At 48.6% G+C, this 24,344-nt stretch overlaps 1 protein-coding gene and 1 non-coding gene across 7 annotated transcripts in view; both read left to right on the forward strand.

The window, feature by feature from the left end:
* LOC104681218 (NADPH--cytochrome P450 reductase) overlaps nt 1-24,344 on the forward strand; it is a 76,111-nt gene that overhangs the window by 16,113 nt on the left and 35,654 nt on the right. The window contains exon 1 of one of the 6 annotated variants that reach the window (XM_030932688.1): nt 17,091-17,107. The exons of 1 other annotated variant lie outside the window; for it this stretch is intronic. Coding sequence is in view for 1 of the 5 variants with exons in the window: in XM_030932686.1 (XP_030788546.1) it covers nt 18,861-18,946 (86 nt within the window). In the remaining 4 variants the exon portion in view is untranslated. Of the gene's footprint in view, nt 1-17,090; nt 17,108-18,452; nt 18,947-19,497; nt 19,515-23,741; nt 23,759-24,344 lie in introns of those variants that run through there. 4 more of the 6 variants (XM_030932689.1, XM_030932686.1, XM_030932687.1 and 1 more) reach the window with 4 other exon arrangements.
* LOC115898476 lies at nt 15,500-15,634 on the forward strand. The gene has a single exon (XR_004058203.1). It is a non-coding gene; the product is annotated as a small nucleolar RNA SNORA14 (small nucleolar RNA).

Raw genomic sequence — 24,344 nt, forward strand, 5'->3', positions numbered from 1 at the left:
CAAGCAACACCGGGGAGGGAATGACCAATATGGTGCCCTCTGAGGCCTCAGCCCATGGGCCATCTGGCCTGTCTGTCTCATTAGTACCATTGTTCCCTGTCAGCTTGTGGAAGAACTGGTTTGAAACCACTTGTTGGGCCGGGCGCGGTGGCTCAAGCCTGTAATGCCAGCACTTTGGGAGGCTGAGACGGGCGGATCACAAGGTCAGGAGATCGAGACCATCCTGGCGAACACGGTGAAACCCCGTCTCTACTAAAAAAAAAAATACAAAAAAACTAGCCGGGCGAGGTGGCGGGCGCCTGTAATCCCAGCTACTCGGGAGGCTGAGGCAGGAGAATGGCGTAAACCCGGGAGGCGGAGCTTGCAGTGAGCTGAGATCCGGCCACTGCACTCCAGCCTGGGTGACAGAGCGAGACTCCGTCTCAAAAAAAAAAAAAAAAAAAATAATAATAATAAATAAATAAATAAATAAATAAATAAATGTAAACACAGAAATAGAAAACATTTATACTGACAGAACTTCTCTCTGTCACCCAAGCTGGAATGCAGTGGCATGATCTCGGCTTACTGCAACCTCCACCTTCCGGGTTCAAGTGGTTCTCGTGCCTCAGCCTCCCAAGTAGCTGGAATTACAGGCGTGTACCACCATGCCTGTCTAATTTTGTATTTTTAGTAGAGACAGGATTTCTCCACGTTGGTCAGGCTGGTCTCGAACTCCCGACCTCAGGTGATCCGCCTGCCTCGGCCTCCTAAAGTGCTGGGATTACAGGTATGAACCACCTTGCCCGGCCCTTATGTATGTATGTATGTATGTATGTATGTATGTATGTGTTTATTTATTTTTTTGAGACGGAGTCTTGCTCTGCTGCCCAGGCTGGAGTGCTGTGGCCGGATCTCAGCTCACTGCAAGCTCCGCCTCCTGGGTTCACCCCATTCTCCTGCCTCAGCCTCCCGAGTAGCTGGGACTACAGGCGACCACCACCTCACCTGGCTAATTTTTTGTATTTTTTAGTAGAGACGGGGTTTTACCGTGTTCGCCAGGATGGTCTCGATCTCCTGACCTCGTGATCCGCCCGTCTCGGCCTCCCAAAGTGCTGGGATTACAGGCTTGAGCCACCGCGCCCGGCCTATGTATTTATTTTTTAAAGACAGGGTCTTGCTCTGTCACCAGGCTGGAGTGCAGTCTTGGGATCATATCTCACTGTAACCCCCAATTTCTGGGCTCAAGTGATCCCCTCACCTCAGCCTCCTGAGTAGCTGGGACTACAGATGTGCACCACCACACCTCACTGTTTTTTTTTTTTTTTTTTTTTTTTTTTTTTTTTTTTTTTTTTTTTTTTTTTTGAGGCGGAGTCTGCGGCCCAGGCTGGAGTGCAGTGGCCGGATCTCAGCTCACTGCAAGCTCCGCCTCCCGGGTTCACACCATTCTCCTGCCTCAGCCTCCGGAGTAGCTGGGACTACAGGCGCGCGCCAGGTCGCCCGGCTAGTTTTTTTCTATTTTTAGTAGAGACGGGGTTTCACCATGTTAGCCAGGATGGTCTCGATCTCCTGACCTCGTGATCCGCCCGTCTCGGCCTCCCAAAGTGCTGGGATTACAGGCTTGAGCCACCGCGCCCGGCCTCTTGTTTTTTAAATTTTTTGTAGAGATGGGGTTTCACTGTGTTGCCCAGGCTAGTCTCAAACTCCTGGCCTCAATCTATCCTCCCGCCTCAGCCTCCCAATGTGCTGGGATTACAGGCGTGAGCCACTGTGCCTAGCCAGCAACAATATTTATAAGAGCCCCCAAGAGGAAACAATCCAAGTATCCATCACCCACTGAATGGATAGACAAAATGTGGTATATCCATACAATGAAATGTTACTCAGGCATGAAGAGGAATGAAGGGCTGATGCATGCTACAACGTGGATGGACCTTGAAAACATTATTCTAAGTGAAAGAAGCCAGGTACAAAGGGCCACTTATTGTGTGATTTTATTTATTTATTTTTTAATTTATGTATGTATGTATGTATGTATGTATGTATTTGAGACAGAGTCTCCCTCTGTGCCCAGGCTGTAGTGCAGTGGTGCAGTCTTGGCTCACTGCAACCTCCACATCCAAGAGTCAAGCGATTCTTCTGCCTTAGCCTCCCGAGTAGCTGGGATTACAGGCGCCTGTCATCACACCCAGCTAGTTTTTTAATATTTTTGGTAGAGACGGGGTTTCACCACGTTGGACAGGCTGGTCTCGAACTCCTGTCCTCAAGTGAACCTCCCGCCTCGGCCTCCCAGAGTGCTGGGATTACAAGTGTGAGCCACCACACCCAGCCGGTTTTTCCTTTTAAAGCCGTGACCTTATTTTCCCTTCTGGCCTTGGTGTGTGGCCTCTTCCCCACTCTGTCACCTGCCCTTTTGAGTCCCTTTCCATCAGGAAGCCCTCCTTAACCACTACCAGACTCACCCACACATGAACCGGCTCCCGCCATCTGTTTAATGTTGCCAAGGAGATAAAGATGTGTCTTCCACCAGAGAAGGAGAGGCCACTGCTCGATTCAGTTTGCCTTCGCTGCTGGGCACAGGTGTCATGGCCTCCCTTAAGTGCTTATTAATTCCTGTGTTTCAGCTTTCTCTCCTTCCACCCGCTGCTAGGCTTCTGTGCGCACAGTGCTTTGTGGAATTGCTCCTGTCTCTTCAGCTTAGCAGTGTGCCTTGAAGAGGAAGAGCTGCAGAGAAATGTTGAAAATAAATTGCTTTTTGAAAAATAATTTGACAGTAAGTCAGGGACCTTAAAAATATTTATTCCCTTTGATTCAGAAATATGTCTAAGACAAATTCAGAAATTCTTTTTTTTGAGACAAATTCTGGCTCTGTCCGCCCAGGCTGGAGTGGAGTGGTGCAATCTTGGCTCACTGCAACCTCCTCCTCCCAGGTTCAAGTGATTCTCATGCCTCAGCCTCCCGCTAGCTGGAACTGCAGGTGTGCACCAACACACCCAGCTAATTGTTGTATTTTTTGTAGAAACAGGGATTTGATGTGTTGCCCAGGCTAGTCTTAAACTCCTGAGCTTAAGCGATTTGCCTGCCTCAGCCTCCCAAAGTGCTAAGACTACAGGCGTGCACCACTGCGCCTGGGCCAGAAATTCTATTTTAAGGAACTTATCAGTGGCTTACAAAGACTTATGTTGAAAATATATCAATCCTGTTTTTCATGACTTTTTTTTAAACAATTTTAATTTTTTTCTGTACTAGAAAATGTACTGTAACTTGACATTGTAATAGTGAAAATATAATGACATTTGAGAATTTATAACGAGAAAATGTTCACAATTTAATATATGAAAAGAAGTAGAACAAAATTATGTGTAGTATAACACCAATCATGTTAAAAACATGGCCGGGCACAGTGGCTCACACCTGTAATCCCAGCACTTTGGGAGGCCAAGGTGGGTGGATCACGAGGTCAGGAGTTTGAGACCAGCCTGACCAACAGTGAAACCCCATCTCTTCTAAAAATACAAAAATTAGCCAAGCATGGTGGCAGGCAACTGTAATCCCAGCTACTTAAGAGGCTAAGGCAGGAGAATCGCTTGAACCTGGGAGGTGGAGGTTGCAGTGAGCTGAGAGATGGCACCACTGCACTCCAGCCTGGGCAACAGCGAGACTCCATCTCAGAAAAGAAAAAAAAAGTATGTCCTGTAATATACATGTAAAAAACTGGTAGAATGAAACCAAATAAGAGTTTGGATTATGTTTTCTTTAATTTTATGCTTTAAAATGTAGCACATTTTCTTCACTAAACATGCTTTTAAATTTTTTAATTGACAAAGTTGTATATATTTATAGTGTATGGCATATTGTTTTGAAGTCTGGTAGAATGGCTCAATTGAGCTAATTAACATATGCATTACCTCACACTTTTCTTTGTGGTGAGAACACTTAAAATCTACTCTTAGCAGTCTTCAAGAGTACAACACATTGCTACTAACTATAGTCATGTTATACAATAAGTCTCTGTTGTTTTTTTTTTTTTTGTTTTTTTTTGTTTTTTTTTTTTTTTTGAGCAGAGTTTCACTCTTGTTGCCCAGGCTGGAGTGCAGTGGCACAATCTCGGTTCACTGCAACCTCTGCCTCCCAGGTTCAAGCGATTCTCCTGCCTCAGCCTCTGGAGCAGCCGGGAATACATGCACGTGCCACCAGGCCTGGCTAATTTTTTGTATTTTTAGTAGAGATGGGGGTTTCACCATGTTGGCCAGGCTGGTCTCAAACTCCCGACCTCAGGTGATCCACCTGCCTTGGCCTCCCAAAGTGCTGGGATTACAGGCATGAGCCACCGCACCCAGCCTCAGTAGGTCTTTTGAACTATATTTAATTTTAACTTTTTGTTTTGAAATAGTTTCAGATTTGCAGAAAAGTTGCAACAGTACCAACAATTCTTGAGTGCCCTTTACCCAGATTTCCCCATTGTTAATATTTTACCATATTTGCTTTATCCATGTGTGTGTGTGTGATATATTTTTTCTTGAACTATTTGAGAATGAGTTGCAGATATGGTGCTTGGTTACCTCTAAGTACTTCAGTGTGTGTTTTCTACAAGGCAAGGACAGTTTTTAAAAATTATTTATAGGCCGGGCGCGGTGGCTCAAGCCTGTAATCCCAGCACTTTGGGAGGCCGAGACGGACGGATCACGAGGTCAGGAGATCAAGACCATCCTGGCTAACACGGTGAAACCCCGTCTCTACTAAAAATACAAAAACTAGCCGGGCGAGGTGGCGGGCGCCTGTAGTCCCAGCTACTCGGGAGCCTGAGGCAGGAGAATGGCGTAAACCCGGGAGGCGGAGCTTGCAGTGAGCTGAGATCTGGCCACTGCACTCCAGACCGGGCGACAGAGCGAGACTCCGCCTCAAAAAAAAAAAAAAAAAAAAAATTATTTATTTATTTTACGTAAGCAAAATACAGTGATCAATAGCAGGAAATTAACATTGATATCCTGTGTTGTCTAATCATAGAGTTTCTTTACATTTTGCCATTAATATCTTTTACATCAGAAAAGTTTTTTCCTGGTCCAAGACCTCAAAGAGTGTGTGTGTGTGTGTGTGTGTGTGTGTGTGTGTGTGTGTGTGTGTCTTAGATCACTCAGTCTTTATCTTTCATGCCCTTCACAGTTTTGAAAACGTGAGGCCGTGTCTCTGTCAACGTCTCACAGTTTGGTTTGGGTTTGTCTCATGTTCCCTCATAACAAGATGCAGCTTCCACCCTAGGCAACAGCGTGAACAACAACAAAAAAAAGAGGTGATGGCCGGGCGCGGTGGCTCAAGCCTGTAATCCCAGCACTTTGGGAGGCCGAGGCGGGCGGATCACAAGGTCAGGAGGTTGAGACCATCCTGGCTAACACAGTGAAACCCCGTCTCCACTTAAAAAATACAAAAAATTAGCCGGGCGAGATGGCGGGCGCCTGTAGTCCCAGCTACTTGGGAGGCTGAGGCAGGAGAATGGTGTGGACCCGGGAGGCGGAGCTTGCAGTGAGCTGAGATCCGGCCACTGCACTCCAGCCTGGGCGACAGAGCGAGACTCCGTCTCAAAAAAAAAAAAAAAAAAAAAGGTGACCTGGGTGCTTTTGATACCCTATATTCAGATGTGGGAGCAAAGAAATGACTTAAAGTTGGAGTTTATATTTAAAAGGGAAGCAGAGTGTAAGTTTGGAAAATCTGCAGCCTGGCCATATGACAGAGAAAGAAAAAACTTTTTTTTTTTTTTTTTGAGACGGAGTCTTGCTGTGTCGCCCGGGCTGGAGGGCAGTGGCCGGATCTCAGCTCACTGCAAGCTCCGCCTCCCGGGTTTACGCCATTCTCCTGCCTCAGCCTCCTGAGTAGCTGGGACTACAGGCGCCGCCACCTTGCCCGGCTAGTTTTTTTTTTTTGTATTTTTTAGTAGAGACGGGGTTTCACTGGGTTAGCCAGGATGGTCTTGATCTCCTGACCTCGTGATCCGCCCGTCTCGGCCTCCCAAAGTGCTAGGATTACAGGCTTGAGCCACCGAGCCCGGCCAGAAAAAACTTTTTCAAGAGAATTCAAGCAGGCTGTGGAGCAACCACTTGCTAGAGCGATTTGCAGATTTAAAAAGGAGGCAAGTACTGATAGCCAAGACTGTGGGAAAAAAAAGGCCTTGAAGGCATTTCAGAGACCTTCCCTGCAGCCCCTCCCATTACAGTTGTGGAGGCCTACGAGGGAAGAATGCTTTGTGGTGCAGGCCCAGGGCCAGGGCGCGGCTGCCCTGCACAGCCTCAGGACACTGCTCCTCACATCCCTGGCCACTCAGCCTCCAGCCTTGGCTCAAAGGGGCCCAGATACAGCTCAGGCTGACTGCACTAGAGGGTGAAAGCCGTAAGCCTTGGTGGCTTCTATGTGTTGGTGAGCCTGTGGGTGGACAGAGTGCAAGAGTGAAGGAGGCTTGGCAGCCTCCACCTGGATTTCAGAGGATGTATGGGAAAGCCTGAGTACCCAGGCAGAAGCCTGGTGCAGGGGCAGACCCCTTACTGAGAACCTCTGGTAGGGCAGTGTGGAAGAGGAATGTGGCATTGGAGGCCCCAAACAGAGTTCCTACTGCAGCACTGCCTAGTGGAGCTGTGGGAAGGGGACCACTGTTGTCCAGATCCCGGAATGGTAGATCCATCAGCACCTTGCAGCCTGTCCCTGGAAAAGCCACAGGCTGTGAGAGCAGCCTTGGGTTGAACCCTGCAAAGCCACCAGGGCAGAGCTGCCCAGGACCTTGGGAGCCCACCCTTTGCACCAGCACGCCCTGGATGTGAGACATGGAGTCAAAGGAGATTATTTGGGAGCTTTAAGGTTAATGACTGGCAGGTGCGGTGACTCACCTGTAATCCCAGCACTACGGGAGGCCGAGGTGGGAGTGCAGTGGCGCTATCTTGGCTCACTGCAACCTCCACTTCCTGGGTTCAAGCGATTCTCCTGCCTCAGCCTCCCAAGCAGCTGGAACTACAGGCACCCACCATCACGCCCAGCTAATTTTTGTATTTTTAGTAGAGACAGGGTTTCATCATGTTGGCCAGGCTGGTCTCGAACTCCTGACCTCAGGTGAGCTGTCCACCTCAGCCTCTCAAAGTGCTGGGATTATAGGCGTGAGCTACTGCGCCTAACTGGCGGAACTGGTTTTTTTTTTTTGAGACGGAGTCTCGCTCTGTTGCCCAGGCTGGAGTACAGTGGCCGGATCTCAGCTCACTGCAAGCTCCGCCTCCCAGGTTTACGTCATTCTCCTGCCTCAGCCTCCCAAGTAGCTGGGACTACAGGCGCCTGCCACCTCGCCCGGCTAGTTTTTTGTATTTTTTAGTAGAGACAGGGTTTCACTGTGTTAGCCAGGATGGTCTCGATCTCCTGACCTCGTGATCCGCCCGTCTCAGCCTCCCAAAGGGAACTGGTTTTTTAATTGAGAGGGTTGGTACTTCTTCCTTCCTGCCTTTGTCCAAGGGCTGCTCGGGGCGTGTGTGTGTGCATGTGTGTGTGTGTGTGTGTGTGTTTCAAAGACAGAGATCTGTATTTAAGTATTAGGTCAGACACTTGGGATTTTTCACCAGGCGTCGTCACCAATCAGCCAGCTCAGATTAATTAACGTTAATTTGGTTGGTCTGTTCCCAGACCCCTGGGGTGCAGGCACTTTCTGTCATTAAATCTTTGTGACCCAGCCTTGTGTGACACATCTCCCATGATGGGGAGCCACGCCCACAACAGTGCATTCTGTGTTCAGACTCCTTTATTAGAACGTCTTTCCTTGGAGGGGATGTAAACCTCTGTCCTCTGTGACCACTCCTATTTCTGAATGCCAGGCCTCTCCCTTTAGCAGTTTTCTGACCACCTAAAACAGGGATCAAGTGCCTCTGAATCTTCTTTCCTTAGAATTAACCTGTCCAGTTCCTTTACTGTTTCTTTTTTTTTTTTTTTTTTTTTGGAGAGAGGGTCTTGCTCTCCCAGGCTAGAGTGCAATGGCACAATCATCATGGCTCACTGCAGCCTCTAACTCCTCGGCTCAAGTAATCCTCCTGCCTCAGCCTCCTGAGTAGTAGGGACTACAGGTGCACGCTACCACACCTGGATAATTTTTTTTTTTTTGAGGTGGGGGGGGGGGTCTCACTTTGTTGCCCAGGCTGGTCTCGAACCTCTGACCTCAGCAGTTCTCCAGCCTCGGCCTCCCAAAGTGCTGAGATTACAGACGTGAACCCCTATGCCTGGCCTACTGTTTCTCTTGTGACAGGTGTTGGGGACTACTCCCTAGGGCCACTTTCTGACTTGCAGTTTGTCTTTGATGTTCAAAGTGGAACTCATTTGGAATTCTATTAAAGAATCCTTAGTGTGCATTCCCTTTTGGGGAGGCCATGTTGACTTCGGCCCATCCCATTCTCGTTTCGGTAAAGGAGGAGGGAGCAGCAATGTCCATGCTGTGGGATTGCTGCCATGGACTTGCTATAGGAATTGTAACACACACATGTGTGAGCAGGGGGTGTGGGGGGGACAGCATTCTGATTGCCTCCAGGTGATCTCTCCAGACGGTCACCCCTGCGCTAGAGGCAGAAGATGATTTCAGAACTGATCTGCCCAGAATTTGAGAAAAGTAAAGCAAGACCCCTGGCTCTCTCTGTTTCTCTTTTCTATATTTTTATTCAAAATTAATTGAGGCAGTCAGCCAGGCATGGTGGCTCATGCCTGTAATCCTAGCACTTGGGAGGCCAAGGCAGGCGGATCACTTGAGGTCAGGAGTTTGACACCAGCCTAGACAACATGGTGAAACCCCGTCTCTACAAAAAATACAAAAATTAGCCAGGCATGTTGGCGGGTGCCTGTAATCGCAGCTATTTGGGAGGCTGAGGCGGGAGAATTACTTGAACCTGGGAGGCGGAGGTTGCAGTGAGCCTAGATTGTGCCACTGCTCTCCAGCCTGGGGACAAGAGCCAGACCCTATCTCAAAAAAAAAAAAAAAAAAAAAAACCCGGGTTTGGTGGCTCACATCTGTAATCCCAGCACTTTGGAAGACTGAGGGAGACAGATCACCTGAGGTCAGGAGTTTGAGACCAGCCTGGCCAGCATGGCGAAACCCTATCTCTACTAAAAATACAAAAATTAGCCAGGCCTGGTGGCAGGCACGTGTAATCCCAGCTACTCCAGAGGCTGAGGCTGGAGAATTGCTTGAACCTGGGAGGCAGAGGCTGCAGTGAGCCGAGATCATGCCATTGCACTCCAGCCTGGGCAACAAGGGCAAAACTCCATCTAAAAAAAAAAAAAAAATTGAGGCAAAACTGGGGATGGTCAAGAGGATGAACCAGCATGAACTCCTATGGAGAGTTTTGTGCCTGTAAATCACCTTGTGCCACCTTTTAATGTTGACACTGGATTATATCCATGCAATGCCCTGGAGCTTAGGGGAACTGTGGGCTCACCTCCTTGGCATTCAAGCCAGGGAGCGGAGGCCCCAGAGATGCTGCTAGAAGCAGACACAGGGAGCTGCAGCTGCAGCATCAGCCCCTGTGGGCCTGGTCAGCTCAATTTGTGCTGAGTCATGCCCGCTGTTCGCCCGCTGTCCCCCCCTGCCCCCCAGTCCTGCTTGCACACATCTGACTCAGCAGCTGCCTTCCTCTTTCACGTCATTGCATCGGGCGCGTGTTGGTCATGTGTTTCTAAATTAAGTCCTGTTGTGTGGGGAAAAAGGCCATCAGCTGGGGGCGTTTGGCCATCTTTAGTGGAGAATGTTCTCTAGGACATCTGGGTCAAGGCCCTGTGACTGCATTGATATTAGGGGTGTAGGCATCATTGTACAGTCTTACCTGCCTGTAGCAGCATTCTGATCACACCACCCCCTTGCCCTGTCCTCACCAGCTTCCCTGGGGCCAAACACCTTAGACTGGCGTACAGGCCCCTAGGCCTTTACACACTCATCTGGGTGTCTCCTTTAAAAGTTTATCTCGGCCGACTGTGGTGGCTCATACCTGTTATCCCAGCTCTTTGGGAGGCCAAGGTGGGAGGATTGCTTGAGCCTAGGAGTTTGAGACCAACCTGGGCAACTTAGTGAGACCCCATCTCTACAAAAAAATTTTAAAAATCAGCTGGTATGGTGGTGCGTGCCTATGGTCCCTGCTACTCAAGAGGCTGAAGCAGGAGGATTGCTTGAGCCCCGGAGTTGGAGGCTGCAGTAAGCTGTGATCACACCACTGCACTCCAGCCTTGGTGACTCCAGCCTGTTCAGTGAATGAATGAATGCTTATCTCTTACTTGCCATCTATGCATCCCCACATATAAACGCATCCCATTGCACCACACTTGAGTTACCCCAGACCCCGAGTTTCCCGTGTTCTAGGCTCTGGTGCACGCTTCCTCTGTTGGTAACTTCACTCATCCCCCTAATCTGACCGGTGGACCCTGATCATTCATCACAATCCAGCCCGGATGTTGGCCTCTGGGCGCCCCTTCCTTGACTGTTTCAGACTGTCATGCCTGCTTTTTCCTTCCAGCTCTATTTCCCCTGCCCCTGGCCTCCCCATGCAGCCATGACTGCTGGGATAGGTCTGCCCTTTCTCATAGCAGGAGAGCACCTTGGGGCAAGGTTGGCGTGTCTGCTCCTGCCTGAACCCGCACAGTTCCCGGCATGCAGCAGGTGCTCCTCAGCTATTTGCTGCATGCGTGGATGTAAGAGTGACAGAGGCATGTCCTTCGACATGACATTTTTGTACCTGAACATTGTCTAGAGGCTCTTTCAGACTGTAGGCTCTGTGGAATTAGGAGCCTGCCTGCCTCGCACTCCGTAGCATCCTTAGTGCTTTGGGCCCCACGGGCCAGCGGAGCCCTGGTGCGGGTTCCAGGCCTGCTTTGGTGGAAGTGCTCTGTGCCTTTAGCCACACAGAGCAGTAACTTGCAAGGCTTTCAGAGCACATCTAAGAATCAGGAAGCAACTCAGTTTCTCGAATGGATTTCACAAAGTCTGTGAATAAGAGGGCCCCACAGGCCCTACTCAACAGCCTGCTTTCATTTATTATTATGTTTTTAAATAGAGAAGATGCTAGTCTTCAAAGACCCTCTTTACTCTTTTACTCTTTTTCTTTTTTTTTTTTTTTTGAGATAGTCTCATTCTATTGCCCAGGCTGGAGTGCAATGGCATGATCGTGGCTCACTGCAACCTTCCCCTCCTAGGTGCAGGTGATTCTCCTGTCTCAGCCTCCAGAGTAGCTAGAATTACAGGGGTGTGCCACCACACTTGGCTAATTTTTGTATTTTTAGTAGAGACTGGGTTTCACCAATGTTGGCCAGGCTGGTCTCGAGCTCCTGACCTCAAGTGATCCACCCGCCTCGGCCTCCAAAAGTGTTGGGATTGCAGGCGCTAGCCACTGCACCTGGCCCTCTTTACTCTTATTGTTGTTATCATACAGTGATGGAGTCTTGCTCTGTTGCCCAGGCTGGAGTTCAGTGGTGCTAACTGCAGCCTCAACCTGCAGGGCTCAAATGATTCTCCTGCCTTAGCCTCCCAAGTAGCTGGGACTACAGACCTGAGCCAATGCTCCCTGCCTGTTTACTCTTATTTTATTTTATATTCATTTATTTATTAAGATGGAGTCTCACTGTGTTGCCCAAGCTGGAGTGCGATGGTGTCATCTTGGCTCACTGCAACCTCTGCCTCCTGGATTCAAGTGATTCTCCTGCCTCAGCCTCCCAAGTTCCTGGGATTACAGGCACGTGCCACCATGCCTGGCTAGTTATTTTTGTATTTTTAGTAGAGACGGGGTTTCGCCATGTTGGCCAGGCTGGTCTCAAACTCCTGACCTCAGGTGATCTACCCATCTCAGCCTCGCAAAGTGCTGGGATTACAGGCATGAGCTGCTGTGCCTGGCTTACTCTTATCTTAGATATCATGCTAACAAACAGCCGATTTCCCAGTTTATGCAGATTAAAAGCAGCCAATTACAAGTGGGCGAGAGACTTTTGAAAAAACGTAGGCACTCTCATGGCTGGGCGCGGTGGCTCACACCTGTAATCCCAGCACTTTCGGAGGTTGAGGTGGGTGGATCACGAAGTCAGGAGATTGAGACCATCCTGGCTAACACGGTGAAAACCCATCTCTACTAAAAATACAAAAAATTAGCCAGACGCAGTGGCGGGTGGCTGTAGTCCCAGCTACTCGCGAGGCTGAGGCAGAATGGTGTGCACCCGGGAGGCGGAGCTTGCAGTCAGCCGAGGTCTCGCCACTGCACTCCAGCCTGGGCAACAGAGAGAGACTCTGTCTCAAGAAACAAAAAAAGAAAGAAAAAACATAGGCAGTCTCATAATGGTGAGAGTCATCCTGCCTCAAGAAAAGACAAACACCATCAACAAAAAAGATGCAGGGGCCGAGTGTGCTGGCTCACACCTGGAATCCCAGGACTTTGGGAGGCCAAGGTGGGAGGATTGCTTGAGCCCAGGAGTTTGAGACCAGCCTGGGCAACCAAGTGAGACCCCATCTCTGCAGAAACAAACGTTTTTTTAAAAAATTTGCTGGGTGAGGTGTTGCATACCTGTACTGTCAGCTACTTGGGAGGCTGAGGTGGCAGAATGGCTTGAGGCCAGGAGTATGAGGGTGCAGTGAACTATGATTATGCTACTGCTCTCCACCCTGTGTGACAGAGTGAGACCATGTCTCTTAAAACAAGCAAACCAAAAAGATGCAGGAACCTAAGATCCTACAGCCTGGGTTCCCTCTGGGTGCAGGCAACCTCTCCTGCCTCTTTAGGCCCTGAGTATGTTGACAATGACACGATGGCTGAGTAGACTACAAAAGGAACCCTGCAGGGACTCGAGACAGCACGGACATGGTTCACATATTCCGGAAGTATTTCTCTAGCTGTGTAGAATTTTAGAGCTGAGGATGATCCTTGGTGACTAGCTCCATATTGCTTTATGGAGAAGAAACCTGAGGCCCGGGAGGTCAAGTAACCTGCCCAGATTCCCACAACCAGAGCCTGCGGCATCTAGACTGCTCAGTCAGTACAGAGCTCCAGTAACTAAGTGCACTTCAGTTATCCGGAGTAGGTGCTAATAACTTATTTCCTGTCAGAGGCCAGGTAATAAATATTTCTTAGGCTTTACATGCCAAGAAGTAAAATCTAGGATATTATATATAACAAGAGAGGCAACAAGTGTCCACATTTTTTGTTGATGAAATTCAAATAAGGCTGGTTGCAGTGGTTCACACCTGTAATCCCAGCACTTTGGGAGGCCAAGGTGGGAGAATTGCTTGAGCCCAGGTGTTTGAGGCCAGCCTGGGCAACTTAGACCCTGTCTCTGTATTTTAAAATACATATTTTTAAAAGAAATTCAAGTAATAACTAATAACAGTTGAGTGTAAGTTTTTAATACAGGTTTGTTAATAAGAAGAATGGAATGATTTTTGTAGGGATAGCAGTTTTGGGCCAGGTGCCAATGGCCCACACCTCTAATCCCAGCACTCTTGGAGGCTGAGGTGGGAGGATCGCTTGAATCCAGGAGTTTGAGACCAGCCTGGGCAACGTGGCTAAACCCTGTCTCTACAAAAAAATGTTAAAAAATTAGCCGGGCATGGTAGGTAGTATGCACTTGTAGTCCCAACTACTGTGGAGACTGAGGTGGGAGGATCACTTGAGCCCAGAAAGTTGAGGCTGGAGTGAGCTGCGATTGTGCCACTGCACTGCAGTCTGGGTGACAAAGCAAGACGCAGTCTCAAAAAAACAAAAAACGGAAAACAATTTTGTTTCATTGGGGTTCTCAGTTAGTGTTCCCAAACATCAAAATCTGTTGCAGATACCCACCTGTCAGTGCTCATCTGTAATGAGATTGTATAGGTGACATCTTTGAAAATAGCTTTTCACACAAATAGGTACTGCCAAGTTATATTAGGGAGCATACATTTTGATGGAGCATATTCATCATTGGAAGACAGCATTCATAGAATTTTTTTTTTAGATTCCCCTCTTGATATTTGCCTTTTTGCATTATTGCATTGCAGATCAGCCACTTCCAATTGAAGGTTAGATGAGAGCTGCTCAATTGTACAGTTAAATGGATTTTAAATATAGGAATTTTCTTCATACTTAGATCAAGATCTGAAAAATGCTGCTAAGGCTAGAACTGTGGTTTGAGCTCAAAAAAATGTGCAAAGTTTTCTCACTTGTTTTAACCTTGACAGTCTAGGAATTGTATGACGCAGATTGACATTACTTGTAATTAATACAAGGTTAATTTCATTGAAATGACTTTACCACAATATAAATTTTGCATATAACTGCTCTTTTGCCTTATAATTTTAGATTGGCCTCATTAAGAAACATCAAGTCTGCAGCAAAAGCTAATTTCCGAAGTCATTTAGTATTTGGTAATAGTGGTTGAGGGCAGTTCTTTCTTTTTTCTTTTTCTTTTTTTTTTTGAGATGGAGTCTTGCTCTGTCACCCAGGCTGGAGTGCAGTGGTGTGATCTCAGCTCATTACAACCTCTGCCTCCCAGTTTCAAGTGATTCTCCTGCCTGAGCCTCCCGAGTAGCTGGGACTACCGGCACTGGCACCACACCCAGCTAATTTTTTGTATTTTTAGTAGAGATGGGGTTTCACCGTGTTAGCCAGGATTGTCTTGATCTCCTCACCTTGTGATCTGCCCGCCTCGGCCTCCCAAAGTGCTGGGATTACAACACCGTGCCCAGCCCTTTTTTTTTTAAAGACTAAGAGGGCAGTACTTTTCAGTTATTCTTGTTCAGAAAAGTTTTAGTATTCACTCTGAGCTCAAAATAGTCACACCGGCCGGGCGCGGTGGCTCAAGCCTGTAATCCCAGCACTTTGGGAGGCTGAGGCGGGCGGATCACGAGGTCAGGAGATCGAGACCATCCTGGCGAACACGGTGAAACCCCGTCTCTACTAAAAAAATACAAAAAACTAGCCAGGCGAGGTGGCGGGCGCCTGTAGTCCCAGCTACTCGGGAGGCTGAGGCAGAAGAATGGCGTAAACCCGGGAGGCGGAGCTTGCAGTGAGCTGAGATCTGGCCACTGCACTCCAGCCTGGGTGACAGAGCGAGACTCCTTCTCAAAAAAAAAAAAAAAAAAAGTCACACCAGACTTTACCACTGCTAAGCTGCTGAACTGCTGTATGGTAGAACAGTTAGGATATTCAGTTTCTATTTTTGACAAAAATCCTTAAGACCACCTTAGGTTAAGTCTGTGAGAGCAGATACTGTTGACATTCCCTTGTTTGATCACATATAATAGATTCAAATTTTTTGCATGGTATCTGCTGGTGAATAATATAGTGAACAACCATAGGCTCCAACTAAGTCTTTTTCTGCCCCCCGCATTCATTATAACACATCTTAGTGGATTCCAGTTCAGATGGTACTAAACTTTTCTCAACTTCTTTGAAAATGCTCTTATTTTTAGTTGTTTCATGCTAATTCTTCAAACTTGGCATTGACTCCCCAAGTAAATAACAACTGAAAAGTATTGGTAATGTCTTTTGATTCATCAAGAGCCAAGGAATTGCATTCTTAAACCCTCTTGGTGGCTTTCCTGTAAATGCTTCCAAGATATGAGCGAATGCTATAGAAATTGCAGGGAAGTCCAAAGGGCTGTGCTTCTCCTGTGGCTCAGTCTTATTTCATACCTGCAACATCTTTTAAGGGAAATTTGCAAGAGGGAGAATTATCAACTTAAAAAAAAAATAGCCAAGGAAACCTCGACTCTTCAAGGAAGCAAGGAAACCTACTCTCCTTGGAAGTGACATCAGAGGAGGCCCAGTGCAAGTCAGGACTTCACCACCACTGGGCGGAACCAGGGAGCCCCACCCCATGTGTCAGTTCAGACCATCTGGGGAGCAGTAATGAAGTACTCTTCCCTCTCCAAGCTAGGGTTTGTCAGCGGAGGCCCAGGAGGAACACTGAATCTTGCCTGACAGCAATGAATTGATACCTTCCTTCCCTATCAGCAGGGTGACAGAGAATATTTAATAAAATCAAAAGAGGCTGGGTGCAATGGCTCACGCCTGTAATCCCAACACTTTGGGAGGCCAAGGTGGGTGGATCACTTGAGGCCGGGAGTTTGAGACCAGCCCCAGCAACATGTTGAGACCCTGTCTCTACTAAAAATACAAAAAAAAAAAAAAAAAAAAAAGCCAGGTGTGGTGCCATGCGCCTGTAATCACAGCTACTCTGGTGGCTGAGGCACGAGAATCACTTGAACCTGGGAGGCGGAGGTTGCAATGAGCTGAGATCACACAATTGCACTCCAACCTGGGCAACAGAGACTCTTGTCTCAAAAATAAAATTAAAATAAAATAGGCTAAGTAAGATTCAGGATCTTAAAGTACTCAGAATGCCCAGGATACAATAAAATTCAATCACTATACCAAGAGCCACAGAACTCTCAACTTGAATGAGAAAAGACAGTCAACAGACACCAGCATCAAGATGACACAGATGTTGGAATTAAACAGCATATAAAGAAGAATGAAACAGATGTCTTAGAACCGAAACATACAGTAGCCAAAATAGGAAACTGAATGGATGACTCCACAGCAAAATGGAGAAGACAGAAGAGAATCCGTGAAGTTAGAGTAGTAGAAATTACCTAACCTGAACAACAGAAACTAGACTAAAAACCAAAACAAAACAAATGAACAGAGCCTCAGGATTTTGTGGGACTAATAAAAGATCTAACTTTCATGTCACCAAAGTCCCAGGAGAAGAAGAGAAAGAGAGTGAGGCTGAAAAGTTATTTAAAAAATAAGGGTGGCCGGGCACAGTGACTCACTCCTATAATCCCAGCACTTTGGGAGACCGAAGCGGGCAGAATCCCAGGAGTTCAATACCAGACTGGGCAATGTGGCAAAACCCTGTCTCTACTAAAAATACAAAAATTAGCCAGGTGTGGTGAGGCATACCTGTAGTCCCACCTAGTCAGGAGGCTGAGGCAGGAGGATCCCTTGAGCCCAGGAAGTTGAGACTGCAGTGAACCGTGATTATGCCATTACACCTCCAGCCTGGGTGATAGAGCGAGACCTTGTCTCCTTAAAACAAAAATAAATAAATGAGAAGTTGCTGCATTTTGTAAAAGACGTAAATCTAGAGTCAAGAAACAGCCTCACAGAAGGTAAACACAAATCTGCACCAACATCTCAGTATGGATAATAAACTTCCTGGGCACTCTGGCTATGGAGCAATCTGTTTGAGTCACTCTTGGACACTGCTTTTTAATAGGTCACCTTGGACAGTGTAGTGTTCCCCGAGCACTTCTCAGTCTCTGGGGGTTGTGCTGTCAGGCAACAGTAGGGTATGGTTCCATGAGGGTTTTCCCTCATCTTGAAGCCACTAAACCTTGGCAGAGGGGTTTGTGAACCCAAATGACCCCGCTCCCCCTGCAGGCAGAAGGTGGATGCCAGAGCCTTGTCTAGGTGGCCGTGACGTGACAGTGACAGTCAGCTAAAGGGCTGACTAAATTACATGTTTTATTTCTCTTTCCTTCCTTGTTACTGCTTTGATTGGGGTGTCTGACTCATGCCAGTATCAGTGCTGAGTTGGTTGCTCGATCTTGTTTACTGACCAGAAGTTGCAAACAGCAAATGCAAAACTGCAAACACTTCCTGGAAGACAACCTGTTCCAGTGTTGCAAACTGTTGGCCTCAGAGAGCCCTTGTGTTCTTATGTCATTCTCCCCTTTCAGAAGCTGGTGAGGCTCCCGCCAGTGCCCCCCAGCCTGTGTGCCCCCTGATTTGTTTGTCCATCTTGCTCGGTGGTGTGCGGGACTGGAGCTGTTGCCCTTGATTGCTACCTTGGCAGGAATCAGTCAGCTACTGAAATTGACAAGGAATCGTGGTCAAGCTATACATGAATAGTTTTTACCCTTCTCTGTCTGTATGTTGTATTTTATAATAATGAAGACTTATGTAGAGACCTAATTTATAATAAAAGATCAAGTCAGATCTGCTCTATTTAGAGTTGGGGAGATCTGTTTGGCTGGTATTTTGACATGTGCCTTTTTCTGTGCCTAATTTTTTTTTGAGACAGGATCTCACTCTGTTGCCTAGACTAGAGTGCAGTGGTGTGATTGTGGTTCACTGCAACCTCAACCTCCTGGGCTCAAGTGATCCTCCTACCTCAGCCTGCCACATAGCTGGGACTACAAGTGCGCACCATCACACCTGGCTAATTTTTGTATTTTGTGGTAGAACTGGGGTTTTGCCATGTTGCCCAGGTTAGTCTCGAACTGCTGAGCTCAAGCATTCTGCTCGCCTTCGCCTCCCATAGTGCTGAGATTACAGGCATGAGCCATCGCACCCAGCTCTGTATCTAATTTTGCAGATGAGAACATCAAAGCCTTCTGTTGGTAAGGGGTGTGTCTGGGATCCCAGCCAGCTGGTGTGGCAAGAGCCTGGTCTAGTTCTTGTTTGCTGCTTGGACTGATACTGTCTTTGGCCACATGAGCTCTGCCTTGTCCCTGTTCCTTTTGCTGAAGGTATAAAGAAGAAAGTCAGAGATTAAAGCCTCTTTCAGGGCAGAAGGCTCACGCAGGCTTCCAGAACCTCCTCGAAGTACCTGTAGGGACTACCTGATCTGGAAGAGAGTTGTCAGTCAAGACATGCAGAGTTTTCCCATCAGAGTATTTGGTATAGCAGAGGTGGCTCCCAAACTGTGCCAGGGCACTGCAGCAAACTCACAAGTGCCTCATTCGCAAATGCGGCAGATGTTCAGTTCTGTCGAACTCCATGTGAAGTGCTAGCTTGGGACAGTTCACAGTTCCAACATGAGATCCTTGCTGCGTTCCTTCTTAGGATTTTACATCTTTGCGAAGCTGGGTTTGCAGTGATTGTTCGGACCTAACTACTTTATACGTGAAACTGTTAGGCATGTTTTTTGGCCTACGGATACCTGAAAAATTTGCTGAGATAGAGGGGCTCCACAAACGAAGGACATTTGGGATCTGTCCAGACAGGTACACTAGAAGCCCAATGTGTGTTTTGTTTATTGATTGATTGGGACAGAGTCTTGCTCTGTTGCCCAGGCTGGAGTGCAAGTGGCACGATCTTGGCTCACTGCAACCTCCGCCTCCTGGGTTCAAGCGATTCTCCTGCCTCAGCCTCCTGAGTGACTGGGATTACAGGCACCCGCCACCACGCCTGGCTCATTTTTGTATTTTCAGTAGAGATGGGGTTTCACCATGTTGGCCAGGCTGGCCTCAAACTCCTGACCTCAAGTGATGTGCCTGCCTCAGCCTCCCAATATGCTGGGATTATAGGTGTGAGCCACCGTGGCCAGCCCCACAGTGTGTTTTAAATCTTTGCACTTAGTGTTTTTGATTCCTGCACATTTTATGTTGCACGTATCATAATACATTCACCGATTCCCTTCATTCCCTTGAGTAGTTATTGCGCACTGGATTCTGCGCCAAGGAAGTGTATGCTGGGGAGGGAATGGTGGAGCTGAGGTCTGAAGATTGAGTACGAACTTCGAGAGGAGGAGCATCTCAGACACCTGTCAGGCTCTGGGGCAGGACCACAAAGGTGCGAGCTGGAGAGTGGCTCACGGTGGGGCTGGAGAGATGGTGGGTGTCTGTGTGTGCATCAAGGGGAAAATGGTTAAGTTTCTTAACCCAGGGGCTCATTTGTGGCCTCAGCCCCCAGGTACACTGCTTGAATCCTAGGATTCCTCCAAGCTTAACCTCCTTGAGAGGCTTTCCTTTCCCACCACATGCCAGACGCAGAGGTGCCTGAGATGCTGCTCTTGCCTCCAGGAGCTCACACCGAGTGAGAGACCCGTGTCCTAAGTAGAGGGCAGTGAGCACAGCCCACTGGGAAGCTGGGCCTATTTCTCGTTTTGCCCCTTGGGTGAGGTGCTTACCCCTTGTAGCCTCATCTGTAGCTCAGGGCCTTGGATAAAGTGATGGCTGAGTCCTTCCTACTGCACCTGTCTTCTCTCAGAAGTAGTTTGATATTTCAGAGTCAAAGCTGCTGGGAACATTCTCGTTCTGTGGAGCCTCCAGGCTGAGCGCTGGGAGCGCCCAGTGTGCTGGTCGGGGCTGAGGGGCAACCAGGGTCAAGTGCCACCCCTGTTGGCTGCAGGGAGTCAGTCACAGCCTCAAGGAGCAGCTCCTGTTACTTTCTGTGGTGTTGTGCGTTAGTTTCCTTAGCTGCGTGAGACTGTGTGGTCCTGACTCTGAACTCAGGGAAGAGGCTGAACGAAGCTGGGAGTGCAGGTGTTAGAGACAGGCAGCTTGAAGAGGAGGGAATAGAGTCTGCCTCACAGACTGTCTTGATGGAGTTGTAGTGTGGTTTTCAGATTATAACGGCATTCTGTAGTCTGTAAGCCAGGCACTGCCAATCCAGGTACCCGAAAATCAGAAGGTTCTTGTCTTCTGATCAAATGTTTATTTATTCAACAAATCGACATAAATGCTCATATGCCAGTCTGTGAACTAAGCCAAGTCCCTGCCCTTGTAGGACTGACCCTCTAGTCAGGGAGATAGCCAGTGGTGGGGTAATGTATAATATAATTTCAGGTAGGGATAAGCTCCGTTGAGGGGTCAGAGGGTAGGGGTTGTGGCCAGGGGACAGTTGTAGGTTCTGTTCGCAGGCAAAGTCTGTCTGAGATGGTGACATCTGAGTAGAAATTTAAATGAGGGAGTGAAGTTTGCAAATAACGAGATGGCCATGTGCAAAGGCCCTGAAACAGAAGGAGACCAGTGTGACCTGCAAGATGTGAAGAAGGGGAGCGTAGTAAGAAATGTGGGTGGTAGGAGACCGGGCGCTGTGGCTCACACCTGTAATCCCAGCACTTTGGGAGGCCGAGGTGGGCGGATCATGAGGTCAGGAGATGGAGACCATCCTGGCGAACACGGTGAAACCCCATCTCTACTAAAAAATACAAAAAAATTAGCCGGGCGTGGTGGTGGGCGCCTGTAGTCCCAACTACCCCGGAGGCTGAGGCAGGAGAATGGTGTGAACCCAGAAGGCGGAGCTTGCAGTGAGCCGAGATCGTGCCACTGCACTCCAGCCTGGGAGACAGCGCAGACTCCATCTCAAAAAAAGAAAAAAGAAATGTGGGTGGTGGGAGTGTGGCTTCCAAGGGCTAGATCGTAATGGGCCTTATGAGCTATGTAAGGACTTCAGGGCTTTGTTGTTGTTTTTGAGATGGAGTCTCGCTCTGTCACCCAGGCTGGAGGAGTGGCATGATCGCGGCTCATTACAACCTCCAACTCCCAGGTTCAAGCAATTCTTCTGCCTCAGCCTCCCCAAGTAGCTGGGACTGCAGACACACACCACCACGCCTGGCTAATTTCTGTATTTTTAGTAGACAGAGTTTCGCTATGTTGGCCAGGCTAGTCTTGAACACTTGACCTCGTAATCTGTCCATCGCGGCCTCCCAAAGTGCTGGGATTACAGGCGTGAGCCACTGCGCCCGGCCACTTTAGGTTTTTGTGTGAAGTATGATGTGAAGACATTTCAGGGTTTTTTGTTGTTGTTGTTGTTGTTGTTGTTGTTGTTTGAGATGGAGTCTCACTCTGTTCCCCCAGGCTGGAGTCTGGAGTGCAGTGGTGTGATCTTGGCTCACTGCAACCTCTGCTTCCCGGGTTCAAGTGATTCTGCAGCCTCAGCCTCCTGAATAGCTGGGATTACAGGCGCACGCCACTGCATCCGGCTAATTTTTGTATTTTTAATAGAGACGGGGTTTCACCATGTTGGCCAGGCTGGTCTCAAACTCCTGACCTCAGGTGATCTGCCTGCCCGGCCTCCCAAAGTGCTAGGATTACAGGCGTGAGCCACCACGCCCGGCCCATCGCAGGGTTTTGATCAGGGAGGGGACATGACCTGATTGACTTTTTTTTTTTTTTTTTTTGAGACGGAATCTCGCTCTGTCACCCAGGCTGGAGTGCAGTGGCGTGATCTTGGCTCACTGCAAGCTCCGCCTTCTGGGTTCACACCGTTCTCCCGCCTCAGCCTCCTTCCTCTGTGGCTGGGACGCCTCCTGTAGCTGGGACTACATGCGCCTGCCACCATGCCTGGCTAATTTTTTGTATTTTTTTTTAAGTAGAGACGGGGGTCTCACTGTGTTAGCCAGGATGGTCTCGATCTCCTGACCTCGTGATCCGCCCACCTCAGCCTCCCAAAGTGCTGGGGTTATAGGCGTGGGCCACTGTGCCTGGCCGACCTGACTTCCTTTGTAAAGCATCCCCTGGTCACTGTGTGGGGAATGGCACATCCGTCAGGAGTCTCTTGCGGTGATTACATGGGTACAGATGTGTGTTAACCTCACTCCCAGTGTCGTCGATTTATTAGTAGAAACTGCCATGAGTTATGCAGTCAGCTTGAGTCTGTGTCGAGAAGGACTTCGCTTCATGGGCATTAGATCTCTTCTGGAAAATGAGGGGACCGGTCACTTGGGGAATTAGAAGGGAGGAGGGTGAGGGACAGGCAGCGCAAGTTTCTTGGCTGCTGCCTTGTGATAAATAACAGCTAGACAGCTAGGGGAGTTCCTCTGTCACCATGGCACTCCCAACTGGTTCCAGTCAGGCCCTGAGCGTCTGCTGCCTCATGATTCTGCGGGACAAGTCCTTCCAGAATCTGTCAAAGCAGATCCTAAATGCCTCTCTGTCTGGTTCTATGAAAATGTGACAGGTGGCTCATAAGCTTGACAGAGATCCTGATATGACTAGCATTAAGTAAATATTAAATGTGTTAATAAGATTAAATATAAATGGTTTTCTCTGGGGACAACAGAATTCACTTTGTCCTTTAATGTCATATCAAAAAAGCTGGCCAGGTGCGGTGGCTGATGCCTGTCATCCCAGCACTTTGGGAGGCCGAGGCAGGCGGATCACGAGGTCAGGAGTTTGAGACCAGCCTGACCAACGTGGTGAAACTCTGTCTCTGCTAAGAATACAAAAATTAGCCGGGTGCAATGGCGTGTGCCTGTAGTCCCAGCTGCTCAGGAGGCTGAGGCAGAAGAATCGCTTGAACCCAGGAGGCGGAGGTTGCAGTGAGCCGAGATCGCATCACTGCACTCCAGCCTGGGTGACAGAGCGAGGTTCCGATCCCCCCGCCAAAAAAAAAAGTCATATCAAAAAAGCCAAACTGAGGCCAGGCACAATGGCTCACGCCTGTAATCCCAGCACTTTGGGAGGCCGAGATGGGTGGATGACCTGAGGTCAGGAGTTCGAGACCAGCCTGGCGGACATAGTGAAACCCCATCTCTACTAAAATTACAAAATCAGCCAGGAGTGTTGGCGGGCACCTGTAGTCCCAGGTACTCTGGAGGCTGAGGCAAGAGAATTGCTTGAACCCGGGAGGTGGAGGTTGCTGTGAGTTGAGATGGCGCCATTGCACTCCAGCCAGGGCGACAGAGAGAGAGACTATCTCAAAAAAATAAAATAAAAAAGAAAGAAAAAAGCTAAACTGAGATGAACTCAAACCATTTGGAAAAGCATCTCAGATTAGTGAGAAAGCAAAGACCCAAGCTCGCAGGCCTGTCCTGAATGGTCTGTTCCCAGCAGGCTGTGTAGGGGTAGACCGATGCCCACAACCCTCGGATGCCCTAGCTTCCCAGACCAGCCCTGTGGTTTCCCGGTGACAGTGACAGCCATTGGCAGTCAGCTAGAACATGGTCTCTCATTGCCTAATTGCTGACACATGACTCAGGCTTTCCTGATTGAGTCTGGGTGCTCTGCTGGTGGTGAAAGAAACCCAGTCTGTCATCTCCGTGATTGCAAAATGGAATGATGTGAACTTCAGGGCTGAACCCAGCCTCTTCGGTAAGCAGCCGAAGCTGCTGTTTCAGGGACTCCCACTTGTACCTTTGTTGACTCGTCAGATCTGCCTATCAGGTGTCGGTGATGGAAGGACCCGTTGAGCATCTTTCAAGGGAACTAGGCTGGTGACATGGGGGTTCCCCAAGCCCACCTCTGATTCAGTGATTCTCCAGGGCTCACAGAACTCAGAAAAGCTTTTTGCCTACGATGACAGTTTATTACAGCAAAATGATGCAAATTAAAATCAGCAAAGGTCAAAGGCACATAGGGCAGAGTCCAGGAGAGGCCAGGCGTGAGTGTCCAGGTGGTCACACACGAGTTTCCATCATTGCTGGTCACACTTAATTCTCCCAGCAACGATGTGTGAGAGCACCTGTGAAGAACTGACACCCAGGGAAGGTCACCCAAGCCAAGGTTTCCGGGGTTTTTATTGGTGGGTCCGTTGTGTAGGCGTGGAGCGTCTGGGTCTGAAGGCTTACCTATTCCATCTCCAGTACCCACAGACATCAAACCGATACAGCATGATTCGAAACCCCAGGCACAGGGCCTCACGCCTGTAATCCCAGTGCTTTGGGAGGCCGAGCCAGGG

Source organism: Rhinopithecus roxellana, chromosome 6 (assembly GCF_007565055.1).
Source record: "Rhinopithecus roxellana isolate Shanxi Qingling chromosome 6, ASM756505v1, whole genome shotgun sequence".
Taxonomy (NCBI): domain Eukaryota; kingdom Metazoa; phylum Chordata; class Mammalia; order Primates; family Cercopithecidae; genus Rhinopithecus; species Rhinopithecus roxellana.